The sequence below is a fragment of the Periplaneta americana genome, chromosome 14 (genome assembly GCF_040183065.1).
Source record: "Periplaneta americana isolate PAMFEO1 chromosome 14, P.americana_PAMFEO1_priV1, whole genome shotgun sequence".
Lineage (NCBI taxonomy): Eukaryota > Metazoa > Arthropoda > Insecta > Blattodea > Blattidae > Periplaneta > Periplaneta americana.
This window is the reverse complement of record NC_091130.1, coordinates 73,355,149-73,370,801: the sequence shown is the minus strand read 5'-3', so window position 1 is coordinate 73,370,801 and position 15,653 is coordinate 73,355,149. Positions and strand designations below refer to the sequence as shown.

At 36.1% G+C, this 15,653-nt stretch overlaps 1 protein-coding gene across 5 annotated transcripts in view; it reads left to right on the top strand.

Moving 5' to 3' along the window:
* Window positions 1-15,653, top strand: part of Dscam2 (Down syndrome cell adhesion molecule 2) — an 828,417-nt gene that overhangs the window by 62,062 nt on the left and 750,702 nt on the right. For all 5 annotated transcript variants that reach the window (XM_069845581.1, XM_069845583.1, XM_069845584.1 and 2 more), the window contains exon 2: window positions 5,148-5,309. In XM_069845581.1, coding sequence (XP_069701682.1) covers window positions 5,148-5,309 — 162 coding nt within the window. The remainder of the gene's footprint in view (window positions 1-5,147; window positions 5,310-15,653) is intronic.

Here is a 15,653-nt window from a genome sequence, read left to right as displayed (position 1 = left end):
TCCGTTCCATTACTCTTTCATCGTATTTACAAGTTGGCCTGAATAGCGTAGTCTGTATAGCCTTCTGTGCTCGAAGTTGCGGGTTCTACCCCAACCCAGCTCGATGGTATTTAAGTGTGTTTAAATGCGACAGGCTCATATCAGTCGATTTACTGGCATGTAAAGGAAGTCCTGAGGGAAAAAATTCCGGCACACCGGCGACGCTGATATAACCTCGGCAATTGCGAGCGTTGTTAAATAAACCATAATTTTTTTTAATTTTTAACATTTATAATGACTGCAGTACAAAAACAATGACAGAATGACATTTTCAGAAGAAGGTGACGAGGCTTCTTAGACATTTCATCCAGTACTTCATGAGCTTTTACTTTTACATTTTTATGTATATACATCAAGGCCAGTGCATTTAATCTGTCTGCTCCCATCGTGCTCCTCAAGTAAAGTTTTCAAATACCGCAATGTTGAGAACGACCGTTCTGGTGTTGCTGTAGTTACAGGCAACGTGCAGAAAAGTTTCAGCGCCTTGAGAGTGCATGGAAAAATAATTTCATTGCACCTGTTCAAAGATGATATAAAATCAGTAGGTATTATGCTACCTCCACACTCTCGCCGAGTCGACCCGAGTGCCACTCGGCGAGTCACTCGGCGAGCGCAAACCGTGTTGTTGCGAGCGATGTACCCGTCCACACTCTCGCCGAGCCGAGGCGAGGCGAGGGGATCAGTTGTGACGTGTACACGATGGAAGCTACCGAATTGCCGCTGCATCAGCTCTGTGTGCTCTTAGTTATTACAACTATTGGTAACATATCACACCAAAAAAGTCGGAAGCCTCGGAAAAAAAAAGATGGTGGATGAAGCTATACACAAAAATCGGACGAGATGAATTTGCCGATATTACATTATTTCTCATTTAGTATAATGTAACTTGTCTATGAACATTTCCAACGTGGCAACGATTTTATTATTACACAATATATCGACTCTAATGTTATCACAATATCTTAATAGGAATTTATAAATGATTAATAAAAATATCACTATTCATTTGTTTGCCAAGATACTTAAAGCCATTTAAAACTACATATTAATTTATATTGCAGGGACATGATAGAAAATATCTTTAACTAGCAATTTTTGTGAACCATCAGGAGAATTTGATAACTTCTGTATCGCCAATTTTTTCGAAGAAAGACACAACTGAGAAAAGCGATACCAGACAAATTGCGACTCGCCATATTGGCAGCTAGAATAACTGAAATATATTGAACAGACAGTCGCGGAAATTTGATAAGTGGTGGTCCTCCAGCTTGGGATTTGGGCGAAGGACTAACAACCCATCACCGTAAAAAAAAGAGCTTGTTGCGAAACCTCAATATAAAATGTATCTTTTGAAAAAGTGGAAAAATTCAAGTACGTTGGAGCAACAGATAAATGACACTCGAGGGGAAATTAAACGCAGAATAAATATGGGAAATGCCTGTTATTATTCAGTTGAGAAACTTTTGTCATCCAGTCTGCTCCCGAAAATGCTGAAAGTTAGAATTAAAAAAAAAACAGCTACTATATTACCGGTTGTTCTGTATGGTTGTGAAACTTGGACTCTCACTTTGAGGAACAGAGGTTAAGGGTGTTCGAGAATAAGGTGCTTAGTAAAATATTTGGGGCTAAGAGGGATGAAGTTACAGGAGAATGGAGAAAGTTAAACAACGCAGAATTGCACGCATTGTATTCTTCACCTAAATAATTAGGAACATTAAATCCAGACGTTTGAGATGGGCAGGACATGTAGCAAGTATGGATGAATCCAGAAAAACATATAGAGTGTTAGTTGGAAGACCTGAGGGGAAAAGATCTTTGGGGAGGCCAAGGTGTAGATGGGAGGATAATATTAAAATGGATTTGAGGCAGGTAGAATATTGTGCTAGGGACTGGATTAATTATGTTCAGGATAGGGACCGATAGCGGGCTTATGTGAGGGCGGCAATGAACTTCCGGATTCCCTAAAAGTTATTTGTAAGAAGTAATTGAGTACAAGAGTCTACACCAATGGTATTCACTAGAAATTAAAGGGGAGCCGAAAGTGGAAAATAGGAACTTGCCGAGAGCCACAATGCATTTTACAGTATTGAAGCTTAAAAAAATGCGCAGATTTTTAATTATTATATCATTTGGTGTATTATTATTATTGCTATTATTATCATCAGCATCATCGTGATCATTATCAAATATTTATAATACATTACTGATATTTTGAAGTTAAAGGGCCGACTCTGCTATCCTTATGCAAATCATACGATACGAGCAGGTTGATTTGATGCTTTATTTCACCTGTAATCTGTTTTGAATGAGTTTGGAAATTTAGAAAATAAAGTGTCACATACAGCTACAAGACACTCCTTAACAATCACCGAATCTATAAATAGCTTAATGTCTGCTGCGTGGCACGATGCTTTTGTTGTCAATTCATTTTTATGTACAGGGAATACATTACTTTCTATACAGATATTACGGAATTTTTAACATTTTCAGTTTCTCTATCTTTGATTGGGAATCTTTTGAGTACCTGTTACAAAAATTTGAATGCACACCATGTCTATTAAGATAAAAACATTTATAACATAGTATTATATCAAGACATAGCAAGACATGAGATATGACACTGCTGTACCTTTTTAAAAATGAAAACAAATGCGCCTCGTTGTTGAACACCTTCACTGGCAGTAAGGATGCAGAGTAACCAAAGATTTCCCCAGTTGCACATTATTACAGAAATTAAAAAGAAAAGGTAAAAAAATAGTAATAGCAGGCCTAATATTAATTCAATAGCCGAAAATCACTTTAAGAGCCGCATGCGATCCGCGGGCCGCGTAGGGAGAACCACTGGTCTGCACTTTTTGTTATTGTATCTGGGGTCACGCTCGGGTTCACCATTCGCTTCCTTTGACTCGGACACCAAAAACCGACACGGAGCGGAGCGCAGGCGAGTGCGAGTCTTGGCGAACGCGAGTCTAGGAGAGACACGGCGAGGCGAGGCGAGCGCACCGTCCAAACTCTCGCGCTCGCCTTGGCTCGGCTTGACTTGGCGAGAGTGTGGAGCTAGCATTAGGTGAAGATTTTTCTGATCAAGGAAATTTCTTCTCCACATCTTCAATTCACTGGAGAAAGACTCTGGTGATGCATGAACATCATTGGGCCACTGATTTACTATAGCCTCAACAGCAGTTTCTAAATCTTCTTCTGATGCTCGCACTATGTTTTTAGGCAGAAAAGTTTGTATGGACTTTACGATTCCCTTATGACTTAAAAACCTGTCCTTGAGCTGACGAATGAAATAGTCTAAGAAGAGAAGGAAAATTAAGAGCCTAAAATACTCTTCATGACTCTCTTCTTGAAGTAAGAACGCTGTGTTTGTCTTCCTGCAGTTCTTGTAATTTAACATTTTAGCAAAGAGAATTTACGTGGAAAACCCTCTAATTCCTATGTACATTCACGAATTGTTGTTGTCTAGTGCCTTACATCTGGCAATGAAGCCATTAGCAGTACGAATTAAAATTAATATTATTTTCGTTTCTTGTTTCGTATTTTTCTCAAAATTTCGGGAGGGGATATATCCTTTTAATCACCCCCTTGCATCCGCCCCTGCTGCTAAATGTTATTCCGAGGTATTTACATTTGTTAACTTCCGGAATGGTTTCACCCCCTAACGTATACAATGCGACTATTTTATTTCTTTTCCTTGTAAAGCTGATGGCTTTGCTCTTTAGAGAATTTATTTTAATTTAGTTGGCTATTGCCCAATCGTTTATTCTATTTAGGTCAGTCTGAAGAAGAGTAATATCTTCATAACTTTTTATTTCCCTGTATACCATACAATCATCTGCGAATAAGCGAACCCTAGACAAGATACTAACTAGCAGATCATTTACAAAAGCCAGGAATAGAAGAGGCCCCAAGACACTCACCTGTGGGACTCCGGAAGTAATTTCAATTGGGTTCGATAATTCCTCCCCTACCCGTACTCTCTGAGTGCGACAAGTTAAAAACTCCTTGATCCACTGGAGTACTCTGAAGTCAATCCCCGTTGGTTGTAGTTTAACCAACAATATATCGTGTGGGACTACATCGAATGCGCGTGAAAAGTCAATAATCACTGCATCTACTTGGCTACTGGAATCTATTCCGTCTTCTAAATCCTGACATACAGTTACTAATTGACTCTCACATCAATAGCCCCCCCCCCGAAATCCATGCTGACAGTTATGTAACCAATTTGAGTTATCCCAATGCTGCCTTAGATAAGCTGAAATCAAGTGTTTCATCTGTTTGCAAACCACAGAGGTAAGGCTGACCGGTCTGTAATTTTTTGTATCTGAGCGAGACCCTGACTTATAAATTGGAACCACTATTGCATCTTTCCAATCTCGCGGGACAGTACCATTGTTAATTGATATTGACGGGATTCATGACGTAACGACAGTTTAAGCACAACTAACCTCTAGTATATACAGTCACGAAGCTCAATACGTAGGGATTCATGACGTAATGACAGTCTAAGCACAACTAACCTCATACACAGTCTAGTATATACAGTCACAAAGCTCAATACGTAGGGATTCATGACGTAATGACAGTCTAAGCACAACTAACCTAATACACAGTCTAGTATATACAGTCACGAAGCTCAATACGTAGGGAATATCCATCCATAGATAGTTGCTAACCACTAGGATCGCTACTATAGCCTCATCACAGACAATGCGAAATAGTACCGGCACAATCTATTGTTCCTAGTATCCTCAACACTTCAAGCTTCGTGACTGTATATACTAGACTGTGCTAATATGCTCATGTTGTGGTATAAATTCCTACCTTTAGTCATGTTCAACGAAACCGAAGAATAAACCCGATCACACGATTGCTACCAAGACGTGCAGAGATATTCGTCCAGAGGCTGTAAACTCAACACTAGCACCACTGCGATAACAGACAGTAAATTAATGAACCACTTTCACAATGTAATCAGTATCTCTTAGACCTTGACACATTACAGGAAGAATACGTTTTCCTTCCTATCATACATTTTTCAGATGATAAAATCCAACATATTATATACAGAAGGTACTTAAGTGTCGATTTCCTGCTTGCAGTGGTGGCACAGGCGTACAAAGTGGAAGTGGAGGTGTTGGGGGCTTCTCGCGGGTGCACAGCCGTACTGCGGTGCGTGGTGCCAAGCTTCGTCAAGGAACTGATTCGCGTTGTATCGTGGGTTCAAGAACCTTCGTTCTACGTCTACCCATCACTACAAGGAGGTAAGTGTACAAGTCTATAACTCTCCACACTTATCCATCCTTCCATCCATTCATCCATCATTATTTATCCATACATCAATCCTTGTATAATACATTCATCCATTTAGTCAATGTGGCCATATGCATCCATTTACCCATATTCAAATTATAATTTTACTATACATCCATCATCTATCCAACTATCCATACCTATCCATCTATCCCCATCCATCTAAACTACTCCATCATCTATCCATCTATGGATCTATCAATTCATATTAACCCACACTCCTATCTATCTACTGTATTCACCCACCCACAAATCCAAACATCTCCATTCACCCACCTATGCATCCATCCATCTATCTATATCCATCGATCAACCCATCTATTCATCAATCCATCCGCCCGTCCATTCATTCATCCATACAACTATATACTCATATCATTTACATATTCTCATCCATTCATCCATATATACATCCACCCACCTACTCCATCGAAACATCTCCATCCATCCATCACCTATGCATCCGTCTATCCATATCCACTCACCTGTCTATCTAACCATACACCCACCTATCCACCCATCAATCCACTAGCATATTCATCCATATATCTACCTACCCATCCGTATCTAATTACACTCATTTATCTGTATTCCTACGTCATTCTATAATTAGCAATCCATTTATAGCCTATCCATCCACCCATCTATATCCATGCATCTTCCTACAACACTTACCATCAGGTCAACACCGATCCACCCATCTGTGTATCCATGCATCCAAATCTAACGATACGTATTCACCCGCCATCTATAATAATCGGTAATCCATTTATAGCCTATCCACCCAGCTATATCCATGCATCTACCTACAGTACATCCATCAGTTCAGCATCAATCCACTGATTTGTATATCGATCCAGCCATCCAATATAACTACACGCATTGATTTGTATTCATCCGTCGTTCTATAAAATCAGCAATCTATTTAAATCCTAACCATCCAACCGCCTATATCCATGCATCCACCACAGTACATCAATCAGTTCAATATCCATCCATCCATCCATCCGAATAACTACACACATTGATCTGTATTCATCCGTAGTTCTATTATCAGCATTCAATTTATGGTCTATCGACCTACCTATATCTATCCATTACCTACAGTACATTAATCAGTTCAATATCCATTCTTTCATCTATATTTATCTGCAAATGTTTTGGCTTCCTCTTACCGTTAATGACTTATTACTTATTTTGTCTTCATTCTACTTTATACTACTAAGATAATAGGTTAGGACTTTTGAGTCATGGAGCAACGACAGCATGGATGGTACTGCATTAACAACAAATGAAAATTGACGTGCTTCGTGGGATTCAATATACTACCCCCTTTAACTGTTACCCACACCAAGGACGGTAGAAACGTCTTGCAAACCTTAGTTGATGTTAAACAATAGTTTCTGTTGATATAACACCGTTAATTAATCAAAAGGTAATAGCCGCGTTCTACACGTAATCCAATCTCACATACAGATGGTGTTGATGTTGGGTCTGGAACAAACAGCATAATAGGGGTCCAGCATTGAGCAAACGCAGCAGTTCACACAGCATCATTAAATAAGCAATTAATCTATACACATTTCAATCATTATTACTATTACGGTTGACGTTAAGTACCCTTGGTGAATGGTAAAACGCCATTAAATATCAATCAGACTCGCTGCGGTCGAAATTGCTTTGATACCGTGACGTCTGCGTAGCAGCCCGGACAGACGGGGTATGAATAAGTGAACAGTGATGAATCTCTACTTGGCGGGTGTCGAAGTGGCTACCGGCTGCCCAGAATAACCACGTACTCCGAGAGAAAATTAAACATATTTTTATTCCAATACCTCACAACTTAGGACAGTTAAATTGGCGAGTTGCTGGACACTTAGGGATGCTATTCATAGAGATTTCGCTAGCCCGCGCTACGAGCGTGCTAAACTAGCCCCGGCTATCGACTGGTTACTTATACGGGATTCATATCATATCGCTAACACTGGTTTATGAATACGAAAAACGTTAGTTCGCTGATCATCCATCGGAAGCCCGCGCTAAGAATGTCTATGAATACGGCCCTAGATGATCAACAACTGAAAGACACACTTCTGAGATCAGCGAGCTTAAAAACTGAAATCAATTGTGTTGACAAACATAAGAAATCAAATTATCTCTTAGCAATGACTAAAGAAACAAATGAAGGGTTCAGAGCCATAGTGGGCCAAGCGCCATGTAATAAAAACGGAGAAAACAAGGGTTAAAGTTAAGTGAATACCATAGTTTAATGAAGATTGACATATAATTTAGTTTTAATGTGTATACTTTATTTTATTTGCTATATGTTTCCATTAAATTATAGTAATAACTTCATTTTAACCCTTGTTTTCTACGGTTTTAGTAAATGGCGCTTGGCCCACTATGGTTCTGAACCTTTCAAATGTCGTTTACTTCAATACAACGAGCTAAATGCGTGTTGTGTTTCACAGAATTTGAAAGAGTAACATCAGTTCAACGTCTTTTCCTCGGGAGTATTGTGTTCGGAGAGCTCTGAAGTACAAATCGATAATATTATGGTATTAAATGTTTAAAATGAGCCTATATGCCACGCATTGGTGGACATAGGCGTGTTCTCGAAACCGAAGCTATTGTTATCGCTGCTATAACAGCAAATCCTAACAAAATTCTTAGGTTGGTATTCACAGTCAGTGACTTTTAAGTTTAACGAGAATGACTTTATTAAGTTGTACCTATTGGAACATGTTAACTTACATGATTTTTGTATTCATAGTTGCCTGTGAAGGAGTACTTCTTTAAGATTAATTCATTAATGACCAGTTTTTCCAAATAATGTTTTTTTTTTTATTTAACAAATGTTAAATTAACAGCCTGTTATAGTAGACCATGATCCCTAAACAAATATTGACAAATGAAAATTGTATGAGACGTACTTACTTACAAATGGCTCTTAAGGAATCCGTAGATTCATTGCCGCCCTCACATAAGCCCGCCATCGGTCCCTAGCCTGTGCAAGATTAATCCAGCTGCATTATCATATCCCACCTCCCTCAAATCCATTTTAATATTGTCCTTCCAACTAACACTCTATATGCATTTCTGGATTCGCCCGTACGTGCTGCATGCCCTGCCCATCTCAAACGTCAGGCTTATTGAAAGTTTTCATAACAAGTTGTTTTTTACGGTGATGTATTGCTAATTGTATGAGACTAGTGCTAAATAATAATTATAAAGTAAGATTATAGTTCTAATGCTAAAGTAAGACTTTCTGTTTTGAAAATCTCAGCATTGGGATCAATAGATGATAATGTGGGGATGTGGGTGTAGTCAACTCTATGCAAAATTCCTGGAAATTTCCGTATCATATAAAATTCTCTAATAATTCTTTCTGCTTTCTGCAATTGCCGCTGAAAACTTTTTGATATGTTTACCCACTGTGCATTTTGAAACACAACTGACATCTATATATATAATTTGAACTGGTAATGGAAATTACGGGAAAACGGCTGAACGGATTTTAATAAATTACCCCTCATTTTGAAGCTTGGAACCCAAAGTTTTTCAGAAAAATAGTAATTTTCAGTTAAATGTCAATTTTCCTACATCGTTTTAGTATTTTCCAAAATCCATCTGTCGTCAGTTTTGAGAAATACATAATGGGTTTTCAGAATAAAACAAAACACAAACACACTACAATAAACAATATCACACGAAGGCTATGACCTGCAGGATTGCTGACATATTTAGAGTTCAGATAGCTCAGATTCTCTGACATCATAATTCCATTTGTATAACTTTATCAGAACGTTTCTGTAATATTGGTTATTAAAAACTTCATGACTTATTAAAAGAATTTACAGGTCAGATTCTCTGGTGTGGAATTTTCTGAATACAGCTGTCTGTGTATTGGATATTAAAAGCTACAAAACTTAAGAATGTTTGATGACATTATTACCATTAAAAATGAAATATTATTATAGTGAATGCCATGATGTATTTATCACTAATCATACAGACTAATGCTTTATTGACGACATGAAAGTGAAGCCTTTTTGGTTTATATACTTAGCCGTAGGGAATATTTGAAGTTAGACTTTCATTTCTATAATATTTACTGAGTGACGGCTATATAGTCGTATATACAAAACTTACATAAGATAACAATATTGTTATTAAAAATGAAATATTTTTATAGTTATTAATCAAGTGGTATGGATCTTTTCGATATGATATTTAATGGTGGTTTGGTGTAGATATTTAAAGCTGAAAGTTAGAGTTTATGAAACAGTTATGTTACTGGTTGTTCTTTATGGTTGTGAAACTTGGACTCTCATTTTGAGAGAGGAAGAGAGATTAAGGATGTTCGAAAATAGGATGCTTGGGAAAATATTTGGGGCTAAGGGGAATGAAGTTATAGGAGAACGGAGAAAGTTACACAACGCAGAACTACACGCATTGTATTCTTCACCTAATATAATTAGGAACATTAAATCCAGATGTTTGAGATGGCAGCGCAAGTAGCACGTATGGGTTAATCTAGAAATGCATATAGAGTGTTAGTTGGAAGACCTGAAGGGAAAAGATCTTAAGGGAGGCAGTCGTAAATGGGAGGATAATATTAAAATGGATTTGAGAGAGGTAGGATATGATGGTAGAGACTGGATTAATCTTGCTCAGGATAGGGACCGATAGTGAGCTTATATGAGGGCGGCAATGAACTTCCGGGTTCCTTAAAAGCCAATTGCAAGTAAATGATATAGATATTTATATGTGTGATTCTCTTCAGTATTGTCTGGAGGAAGCGCAAAAATTATAATGCCTAAGGAAAGACCAAAAGGTATTACTTACTGTTAAAATAAGAGGCCTACAAAATGTTGTAGTGTCCCGATCACTTTAGTAAGATCTCTTGGCAGGATAAAATTATTCTACTCTCTACATTTAAAGGTAGTTCACGAAACATGCAGCAGCTATACCAAGACGCTATGTCTATTGTTGGGAAGCATGGTAAATCTGATATTTTTATAAATTATAACTGTAACCTACAACCCGCAATGACCTGAAATAGCTATTGCTTCACTCCCATATGTAAAACCGACTGATTGTCCTTAGATTGTTACTTGCGTTTTCGCATTGAAACTCAAGAACTGAAGATGTATAGGTTCAATAAAAAGTATTTAGCATGAAGAAAACCATTTAGAGGGGTATGTTTCATTATTATGGAAGCAAATAACTTCAAAATCTGTGGTATTCTTCATTGGAAATAAATTTGAAAAATTTTAATTTGAACTTCTAATGAACATAGCAGCATTTGCTGCACATGCCACTAGTAGGCTATAATTAGTTGAATGCCAGTATCATAACATCTTACAGTCAATAGTATCTGCTGTATTAAGTAAGTGGCCTATTTCAGTCTGTAGGATATTCAAGTCTGAGTTCTATTTCTTGCAAAATTTTGAATCCTACTTGTATTGAAAACAATATCGTGTCACAAACTGAGTATCATTCATAGCATTGAAGTCATCTTTCCTAGGTATTTTGCCACATTCACGTCCCACATTTTCTAAATATTCAATATTGGCTACAGTATAATAGTTAAGCATCATAAAAAGCAAGCAATGTGATAATCAGTTGGCTTTTAACCCTTAAATTGACAAAGTATCCTATAGGATACAACAGGTTAATAGGCTATATGCTATAATTTTAATACAACAATAGAAAAAAATGGTAGGAAAATTAAAATTTCACTTCCGTAACAAATACAACATCCAAAGTATCACGGTGACAGGTCTGTTGTTGGGGTCCCGAGGAACAGTCCCTAAATTTTTTGTGACGTGGAAAGGGAAATATAAATTAGGCAAAGATATTCAAGACGAAATTGTGCAAAACATAATTAAATACTTAGTTGCCATCTTAAAAAATCACCTATATGGTAAACACTCCACATAATTCTTTAATTATTTTGTGATTGAAAATCTGTATTTTATCATAAATTTTTATCTATATATAATTTTTCATGTGCCCATTCATATACAACCATTATTGTAAATTGTGTGTTATTCTGTGTCTATAGGCAAGCCTTGGAAGGTCAGATAGTGAAAATAAAAATAAAATGTATAACATATAAAATATGTAAATTGCGATTGCTGTTTTCTTTACAGTCCGACACGGTTTAATAAACTAGTGTGAGAAATGAAGTTTTGCCAATTTAAGGGTTAAAGTTTAACTTTTTCATATAATCTTCGTGTATTAACATTTCAAAGTATCTTTTAAATTTTAATATCGTCTTATCACTCATATACTATACTAAACACATATACTAAATACAATTAATACCTTAATATAATAATACCGGACAGCTAGCAGTTCTGCGAGCGAACGACGCTAGTGCTGCTACCTAGGCGGCCGATGTGTGATACTTTCCAAACAAGCTGTAATCAACTGCAATGTATATTGTCGCTAGGCTAGTTAATAGTTTTATTAATTAGTGGTGTGTTAAAATGTCAGGGTGTATATGTGCTGTTTATAATAATTGCTACAAAATTATAGTATTACAAATTACTCCAAATCGTACTTTCGATTTCCAAGGGATCATAAAACGTGAATCAACAATATTCTTTAGTAGGCCTAATTCCTTCGTTTTTGTGTTGATAGAAAAATACAAATTAGCTTTTTTATTTAGACCTAATAAATGAATAGAAGTTAAAATGTATTTGAAATTTTAAGGTTTTATCAAATTAAGTTTTATTGTTGTCCACATGTCTTTACTAATCATTACAAGCATCAGATTACTATCAATTTTATCTTTGCAGTTGTCAGCAATGCGTATATAAAGCATAATTGTAAATTCATTCTTAATGTCAGAATTTATTTTGTCTCACTAAACCAAAGAAAAAATATGTAACAATTAATTACGGAAAGTAATATGAAGTATGCAATATTTCTTATAATATGCAGCTTTTATATAGGATAATATTTTTACATTAAATATTATTGAACATTTCTTAATTGTTTCATTTATATTATTCCACATTAGTAACTCACGTTTTAAACAATAATCCGAATCCCCTACGTTAATATTTGTATTTGTGGACGTAATTCCACGCCTCTCCGCTAATGTCAGATCTGCGATATTTCGCACTCACGTCAATGATGCAAGTATACAGCTGTCCGGTATTATTATAGTAAGGTATTTGCTAAACATTCCCTAAACAGAGACACAAAATATTGCTATCACAACTTCTGTTCGAACAGCTGTGGTGTCATCGACCTTATTTAACTATTTGTCAAATGAGTTAACTGCCTAAAATCCTACATTTAATTAAAAATAAAGAATAGTTAACAATTTGTTCAGCCAAAGTAGTATTGAAGACATGAAAAACTGTGTTTAACAAACTGTTGAAGTAATTTCAAGAGAAAAATTATTCCGGGGGCAGGTATCGATCCCGGGACCTTTGGATAAGCGAGCCAATCCTCCACGGACTGAGCTACCCAGGAACTTCACCCGACTCAGTTTTTTCCCTTTATATCCACACACATCGAGTGGGCTGACAAGACGCCAGAAACCCACATCGAGTGCACACAAACACTCTGTGACTTGAAATTGTGGTTTTCTGTTAACGTACCTACAGTACCTGGCGTCTTGTCAGCCCACTCGAGGTATGTGGATATAAAGGGAAAAATTGAAACGGTGTTGGGTGAAGTTCCTGGGTAGCTCAGTCACTAGAGCGTCGGCGCGCTCAGCCAAAAGTCTCGGAATGGATATTCGGCCCCGGAACAATTCTTTGGTCGGCGGGAAAAGGCACATAAGTAAAAAAGTCGATTTTTCTGTTGTACCTAATCACATAAATCTAATATTTTTTCTAATTTTTTAAATAATAAATTTTCTTGTATTTTAAATTGAAAAGGGTCTTACTTTAACATACATGAATTTCATTATTATACTTATATTCAGTTAAGAGTAAATTAAAAAGAAAGCCTCTCCTGAAAAATTATTTTTTTTACTTATGTGCCTTTTCCCGCCAACAAAAGAATTTTTCCTTCGAAATTATTCAAGTCTGCTTCACAGGGAGCTTTATCTGAAAGCTAAATTTGTACAAAACTGTTTAGAGTTTAACAGCCGTTATACAGTATATTCTAACAATACTTGGAGAAACTTGCCGTGTTAGTTATAGGTATAGGCTATAATAAAGTTGAACTTCACAGTATGGGAAATAGCAATATGAGTTAGGCGTTTTCCTTTTATCTCCAAATTTGTGTGCATGGCTTCTTTATGATTAAATTATTGTTGAAATGGAAGAAAATAAGAAAGTCAACCATTTTACTTCTGTCGAAAACTGAATAGAGATCACCAATGGCGATTTATAAATAATACAAAAAGTAGTGTCAGGCCGGTATTTCCACAAATCTTTAGATTTTGAAAATTGATTCACTTTCACTGTAACAGTAAAAAGACTTTGTTTTCCATTCATTTTATTAATGCTTAATATTTAATATAAATTGCCTGGATCAGGATATTTAACATTATCAATATTCTAATTGCATGCACATTAAAGAAATCAAACCTCATCTATACATTGAACACCTCATAGAATATTATAGTTATTGCTACATTTTAGTAACATGGAACTTATTGTATTCAAAACCTTCCGGTGGCATAAAAGCTCAGAATTTGCAATGATGGAAGAACTGGCAAACCTCTTTAGTTCGGTTTTGCAAGAGAATTCGTTCCACTTTCGCAAGTATTGATTCCAAAACCGTTCTTTTGTGAAAACGAAATTTCCTTTTGAATTCAAGATCAATATAAAATTCAAAGCACTCCATGATATTTTGCAATTATCGCATTGGGACGCGAATTTAAAGCATTTCAGTAATTTTCTCTACCACTTCTTTAAATTCGTTATTCATTTTTAGATTAATCCTTAGGAACCGTGTGTCCATAGTGGCCAGCTAGTATTATGGTCATGACGGCATATAATATATTATACATTGTATGTTATATATAAAATACGTTGATATTCTTTAATTTTATATAACATTAAGGACATTAATGATTAAAACAATAAAAAAATTTTTGTAATGTTTTTAAGGAGCAAAATCACTTCAACTGCAGATATCTGAAACCTCGTCATTTCCATGAGTACCATTGCACCGATTGTTTTACATAGGCCCTCCCCATCCTTTACCACACATTTGTGTGCAGTAGTGGTATAAGTTCTTCTAAGGGTTAAAACTGAAATATGTCAGAGATCCTCTTCACTTCATAGAGTTTAACTTATTTCATCGCATAAGTAGAACTTGAGCGACTATGAATTACAAAAAGTTAAGTTTCATGAAGTTAGGCTTTGTAAATTAAGTAAACTTGTTTGGGCCTAAATCTGAAATAAAGACGAGATTAAAGTTCGACTCTAATATAAGTATGGCCATAGACGACTGTCCGCAGAGATGGCTATGCCATACACGCCTTTTAAACTTTATCTAAAGCTGTACCCCTACCGCACGAAAAGTGTTTACGTGAAATGGTTCACATTTGCTCTTCATACCACAGTTGGGGCAGGAACAACACATGGACACGGTCTTACAGAAAGATGGCGCACCACCTCACTGAGGAAAAGAAATTCGTGAGTTCCTGAATAATATTAGAGATCAACTGGTGAGATTTGATGAGCAATTACATGGTCTCCAAATTCTCCAGACTTGACACTACCTGATTTACTTGTTTGAAGTTTTGTACAGAAAAATGAGTATATACAGGAACCTAACGATATTAATGATCTCAATGCAAAAATTCTTTCAGCTTTTTTTAGAAAGTTACTCCGAGTTGCAAGATCACACATGAGAAGGGATTAGTCTTACAATGTGAATAGTATTGTGTTTGGCGAATCCACGGGCCTCACCTCATCTCACTGTATCTCGCCAAAATATTGTAACAAAATTGTAGAAAATTGTAAAATTGTAAAATATTGTAAAAAATTGTAATTGTAATCTTGTAAAATTTTTACTTGTTCCACATCTTAAAGCTTCATTGCTAATGTAAGATCTATGGAATACAATAAATGAAATGAAAAAAATAAAGTCACAATGGTAGACACGATGAGGTTGTAATGTGGGAAAAATTTCCACTCTTCTGCAATATAATTATAGATTACTGAAAAATTAATAGTAACCGTTGTCATGTTACAGCGTTTTCATTCAGTCTTCCGGAACAGATCACACTGCATATCTAATTATTCTGGCATGGTTGAAATACATAAAAACAACATAAATAATAACCTAATAATAATAGTAATAATAATAAT